The 6,698-nt window shown below is 40.5% G+C and overlaps 1 protein-coding gene across 10 annotated transcripts in view; it reads left to right on the top strand.

The window, feature by feature from the left end:
* The window catches only part of Ltbp1 (latent transforming growth factor beta binding protein 1), a 381,029-nt gene that overhangs the window by 249,148 nt on the left and 125,183 nt on the right, over window positions 1-6,698 (top strand). For all 10 annotated transcript variants that reach the window (XM_021218313.1, XM_029531227.1, XM_029531226.1 and 7 more), the window contains one exon: window positions 4,292-4,414. In XM_021218313.1, the coding sequence (XP_021073972.1) occupies window positions 4,292-4,414 (123 nt within the window). The remainder of the gene's footprint in view (window positions 1-4,291; window positions 4,415-6,698) is intronic.

Genomic DNA, 6,698 nt, shown 5'->3' on the forward strand with positions numbered 1-6,698 from the left:
ACACACACATACAAACACACACACACATACACACACACACACTTGTACACACATGTATTTGTGAATGCTCTCAAATAATTAGTAGCATCAGCCCCAAATGGGAAATTACCAATGTAGTATTTGAATGGTTAAGTTTGATTTCCTTACAGAATAACATTACAACACACAATGAAAAGACCAAGCTACTATATGTCACAGAACTGAAGCACTTTATAGTAAACAGTAAAACAAGTTAGACAAAATGAACAATATTATTCATTTTATGTGCAGTTCAAGAATAGGCAAGGTGACAACAGTTGTAATAATCGCCAGTCACAGGTACACTGATGCCACCTGGGAAGGGGCTTTCTGAGGCAATGAATTGGTTGTTTGTTTGTTTAAAATTATATGTATAATATACATGTCTCTGTGTGGGCATCTACATGAATTCAGGTAGCTGTAGAGCCCAAAGTATGTCAAGTCTCCTGGAGCCTGAGATGAGTATCCAACAAGGATGCTGGGAACTGAACTCAGGTTCTCTGTAAGAGCAGTACTTGCTCTTAACCTTCGAGTCATCTCTTAAGACCTTGGGGATGTTCTTAATCATGACCTTGATAATGACCACATAGTACATGCACACTTGTATTTCTTCTGTTGTTTGTTTATTTTCAAGATCTTATTTTAATTACAACATTTCTCCCTTCTCTTTCTTCCATTCAAACCCTCTCATATATCTTTTTGAGTGCCAACACACTTGGGGACATTTAACTGTGTACTTCAGATGGAGATATTTTAGTGTATATAAAATAAATAGAAGAAAGTTCAAAATAGAATGAATCTCTAATTGTGATGTTGTAGAAAATATGCTAAGATAGAAAGCAGTCAGCTGCTGAAGATAGCATGGGTCTTTCTGGCATCTGTGAGTGTGTTCATGAAGGCCATACTTCAAGCAAGGTTCCTAGGGTCAGTTGGGGCAGTGGTAGTCAGTGGTACTGGTGGCCCAAGATGATCAGAGTAGAGGAAACGAGGACAATCTTTCATGACTTCCACCCCCCACCAGCTTGCCTGTACCTATCTCCAACCATAGGTCTCTCAGTCCTTATTTCCTGTTTTTTTTTAACTCTTAGTTTCTATGTCCCAAGGCAACATGGTTAAGTCTTTGAGTTGTGCTAAAGAGGTCCAAAGGAGAAGCATTGGAAAGCATATGGTTGCCTAACAAGGCAATGGTTATAAATGAGACATTTAGACATGGGTCAGAAAATAGAGGACCTTCAACCTTGACCTGACAGCCAACAATGGGGCTGGGATATAAATGCATTAAAAGCCTGGTAACAAAGAAAAGTTCTGATTCCCAAGAAGAAACCATGGAGTGTGTTGAAGAAAAGCCTCTGACTAGGAGAAGGTGGCTAACACTTGTAACCACGTAGAGACGTGAGGGAGGAAGAGAAGAGTGGAGATTTTGTCCAGTGTTTCTGATCACAACTGGCTGGCTCCCCAAACCTCAGGCTTTACTTGGATCCTATGATAAGGTCTTTGCTTGTACTGTGTAAGCTCCAACTGGACTTGGCATGCTTCCTGGTCCTTCATGGTGGTTTTCTTAAGAAGAGTGAGTTATGGGGGAATAGTTTCAATTATATGCCACATAGAAAAGACTATTACAACACAGTACACAGCCCCCAAAAAAGAATAGGATGATCAGGTGCTGGGCCAGATCTTTTGGGTACAATCTAGTGGTTTCCAGATGCATCCAGTTGGCACTGGGTACATCTTATATAACATATAGGCACTAATTTCTCATTTGTACATCATGCAACAAGGTACATTTTGTCACTGACGCTAACTAAAAACACTGCTCAACCTCCAACATATACTCGAATGGAAATGTTTTCATGGAATCTGATACCTCATACAATGAATACACACAGTGAAAAAAACTTAGAAATGAAAATGTTAAAAGTGTGTGGCTTAGAGGAAATATCTATAATGTAAATAACCATGACTTCGTAGAAATTCTCCTAGAATTTATGTTTCAATAATATTTTCTTGAATAATGATTTATTAAGGGACTTTGATGTGAAGATTCTGTAATACTTTGCTATCATTGTATCCAATCTTAATTTAGGAAATTAATAAATTTAAGACTCTCCATAAAAAGATTGCAGAAGAATTCCTGATGGAAAGACATGAAAGTTCCTTGACATAGGCATGCTAACAGCCAACATCTGTTCATTGTTAAGCTTCATAGCCCACATTGGATCAAATAAAAATGGCTACTAGTTTTTCATTTTTAACGTATTCATTTTTTTTCAATCTTGATTACCTTTACACAGGATTATGAAGACTTTTGTTTTATATTTTAGTCATCTAACTTGTATCTCCCCTCTTAGATCCTTTTGATTTTCCTAGGAATGGCCCATGGGGCATCTCTGTTTCCAGGCACAGTATTCCTTTTACTTTATTCCAGATTCTTCTACTGCTGCTGGGTGTTTATGCTTGGGTATCACAATGGGACCTTGAACTGTGAAACAGAATTCCTCATCTTCTGGCATTCTCCATTTATGAAACCTTTCTTCTTCTCTCAGACTAAAGCCCCTGACATCTTTGAGTCCTTTCCACTACTTTCCAGCCTTAGGCTCTCAGTCGAATTCCAAGTCAGGTCAGCTGTTCATTTTTAAAGTGAACTGTGCTCTCCCTGTCTTCCTGATTACCCAGTGTCACCCACATGGCTTGTCACTAACCTCCTATTTGCACTGCTCCTTCAGTGTTTTATGTTCTTCTCTGCTCACCAAGCCATGTGCCAGCCAGGTTGGGTGAACTACCTTGAAGTTTGCTGTTCATAACACTGCTTTCCCACTCAAAACCTTTCTATATATCTCTCTGTTTTCAGTAAGATTGAAGCCAAACCTAGCCTGGCATGTAGCAGCTCTGTCTCCCAACCATGTACCTCATTGAACTTTTTTCCATTTAGTGGCATGCCTTACCATTTTCCGGGTCCCTTCCCTTGGCCAATCTCTGTGCTCATGCTTCAGTCTCCACCCATGTGAATATGTCTTCTAACCCAGTCCCATCACTGTCCTCCACCCACTGCCACACACACACACCTTCTACCCTGAGGAAGTCTCACATCCTCCCCAACACTGCCTCTGACTTCTTTCAGTAGCACTTGCCTGTCTCTGTAAGCAATTTCAGATATGAATTCCAGTTTCTAATAGTTCTAGTTTAGGTAACTTGTACTCTTTTTTATAGTTTCATAGTTCATATTTTTATGCACATCTAGGATGTCAATGCCTCCAGACTGAGACTGCTTCCCTGTATACTCTGTAATGCTTAGTGTAAGCTAATGCAAAAGCTTGGTGAAGATGGCTCTATGGGTCAGTTTTGTATGCTAGTATATTTTCAGCACTTAGGACAGAACCTGGAGTACAGCATATGTATCAGAACTAATAATACAACTGCAGATGTTTAATAGAGATTCAGTGTAAAAATAACTTTTACTCACCAGGTGTAGTTGTTGTTGTAGAGGCTTCCTGCTGAGTAAGCTCACCCTTTCTTGTTCTTTCTGAACTCTGGCTGGCTGGTCAATTCAGATATTTTGATTCACAAGTCTCCTCCATGCTGTCTGATCCAAACTGGTTTCTCTCGGCTTCTGACTGAATTGCTCTGCTTGGTCTCAAACTAACTCTGGCAATCTGTTCTAATCTTCTGGCTCTTTTTCATTCTCTGGTTCGTTCTGTCTTCACCTGTATCTAGCTTGTTCTCTCTACAGCCTGTCTTTGTAAAACTGCTAGACACCTTGCCCCCTTTCTCTCCCTCACTATCTTAAATAGCCTCTCTGTTCTGTTCTCCTATGGGTTCGGCATATCCTATCTCTGATTAATTCTGTCAGATTTTTTTTTTTTTTTCGGATTCATCACTTTGCCTGCCCCTCAATTAGGTATCACTTTCAAACATGGCTGCTTCCTTCTTTCCACAAACTAACCTTACCTCATTGTTATGGATTAAAGGTGAGTACTAAGGGCATGTCTGTATTACAGATCATATTGTAATGCGGGGCATGTCTGCATTCTGGTTGGATCATATGGACCTTGAAAGTCTTTGGATGTGATCTCTTGCCAGAGTAGCCATGTTGCTGGGTTAAAATGCCACTGCAATTTGGTCACTTTAATTTTAATTCCTTTAATCTTACTGTATTCTCCCTTTGTTTACATGAACTATGATTATTACTGTGAGACAGAAATTGAACGTGGGTATACCCAGAATCTGTACACAAAGGCTTGGCTGCTCCACCTGAAAGGCTTTTGCTTTCTTGCAGATATTAATGAATGTCAGCTACAAGGTGTATGCCCTAATGGTGAGTGTTTGAATACCATGGGCAGCTACAGATGCTCCTGCAAAATGGGATTCGGTCCTGACCCTACCTTTTCAAGTTGTGTTCGTAAGTAGTAATCAGTTCAGCTTCCTATGTTTTAATCCTACGTCTTTGGGGGTTATCTAAAAGAAGAAAATATTCAACTAATATTAAAAATATGGAAGAAAATTCTATTAGTTAAAAAAATGACAAGAGCAAGGAGACCAACCCAATTTTAGTAAACTACATCTATGTTATGGAAACTTCTCCATGATGCATTATAACTGCATTCAAAAGTACTTCACACTAAAACTCAGAATAGGGTATAATCACAAAGAGGGAACATACTTGGATAAAAATGGAAAGAGTTCTCTCTAGGCTGTGGTGGCATATACCTATGATCCCAGCACTCAGGAGGCATAGACAGGTGGATCCTGGAGTTCAAAGCCAGCCTAACCTACAGTACAGGGACAGTTTCAGGACTAAGCAAAGATGAGAGATATAGACTGATAATTTTTAGTCTGTCTCAAAAAATAAAAGTCAAACAGCAACAACAGAAGGTGGGGGGGGGGAGGAGGAAAGGAATGAAGGAAGGAAGGAAGAAAGGAGAGAGAGAAGGTGAGGGAGAGGGTGAGGGAGAGAGGGACGGGGAGAGGGAGAAGGAGGTTTATTTAAATAGGTGTATCAGTCCTTGTGGTTTTGGGAGATAAAAACAGATTTTTCCTTTATAAATATTTAAGCCATCTTTAGGCTAAATCAAGCTTGGCCTCGGCTTCTGCCTTTAATTATTGCAAATCCTGAGCCACTGGAGTCTGTTTTTATGAGGTTTCGCTGTACTTTCTCAGTTAGAAAAGCCTGAAAAATCATTCTGAAGCCCGCACATTCAGATTTTCTGGCTCTGCTCTGATATCCTCTAACTCCAAAAGGCCCTCGAAGTGATGCTACTAGTTAAGGAATATCCCTGGGCTTTGCTCTCCTATAGAGCAAAGGTAACAGTCTCCCATGAAGCCACATAATATTGAGATATGGTTTCACCAAATAAGCCCTCTCTTCATGAAAATGAATCCAGTATATTTATTTGGGTATTTCCATGATCATTATACATTATACGATTATACGAATTAGGTTGGAGGCACCTGAGATAAAAAGGCCTAAAGAGGATGAACTCATGTGTGTGTGTGTGTGTGTGTGTGTGTGTGTGTGTGCGCGTGCGCGTGCGCGCGCACACACACACAGGTATACATGTGTGCTTGCTGTGCATACGTGGTGTGTGCTGTGCGTATGTGCTATGTGCTATATGCATGTTTGTATTGCATGCATGGGTGTGTCGTATGTGTTTAGACAAGAGAACAACCTCGAGTATCATATCTCAGATACCATTTATCTTGCTTTTTTTGGAACAAGGACTTTCACTGGCCTGGAACTTACCAACTAGGCGAGATTGGTTGGCCAGGAAGTCCCAGGGATACACCTGTCTCCACCTCTGGGTGGAGCACTGGGATTGTTAACAGTTGCCACACATCTAGCTTTTTTTAAAATGTGGACTCTAGGAATCAGTTCCCATGCTTGCAGGGTGAGCACATTACCAAATAAGCTCTTTCCCCTAGAATTCAGACTAAAAAATATCAGTCTATATTCTAATGTATATGGGTGTTTTGTCTCCACGCACATCCTTGCACCACATGTATGCCTGGTTTCCACAGAAGCTAGAAGATGACACTGGACCTACTGGAATTGGAGTTACCAATAATTGTGAGCTTCCATGTGGGTGCTGGAAATAGAACCTGGTTCCGCTGGAAGACCAGCCAGTGCTCTGATACCCCTGAACCATCTCTCCAGGTCTTCAAATGCAAAATTTTAAAAGATGACCACATTTTATTGTAACCCCGATCATCATTGGGAAAATAGGTAAACACTGCACATATTAAAAAGTGTTTGGTCATCCAAAGCTTAAAAACTTCACGGTAGGGTGAGGTGCCCTTGAGAGCGAGTCTGCCCGTTTCTGTCCGGCCAGGCTTTTTGAATTTATTCTGATGTGGACTTGGGGCTTATGAAACTGCCTCATATTCGATTGAGCGAAAACAGTCTTCATGAGGGCTTGGCCCTTCAACTCAGTTCTCTAAGCTCTGCTGTACGGAGAGAGGAGATGAAGTCATGTCGAACTGACAGTTCTGTTTGCTGGATGTAAGCCTTTTGAAATGTTGTTACTAATTGGTCCTGTTTTCCTTTTAAAACTGACAAATGCAGATTAGGAAATTGTGCACGTAAGTCTTCTTTTTCTTCTTCTTCTTCTTCTTCTTCTTCTTCTTCTTCTTCTTCTTCTTCTTCTTCTTCTTCTTCTTCTTCTTCTTCTTCTTCTTTCTCTCTCTCT

Source organism: Mus pahari, chromosome 18 (assembly GCF_900095145.1).
Source record: "Mus pahari chromosome 18, PAHARI_EIJ_v1.1, whole genome shotgun sequence".
In the NCBI taxonomy this organism is placed as follows: Eukaryota; Metazoa; Chordata; class Mammalia; order Rodentia; family Muridae; genus Mus; species Mus pahari.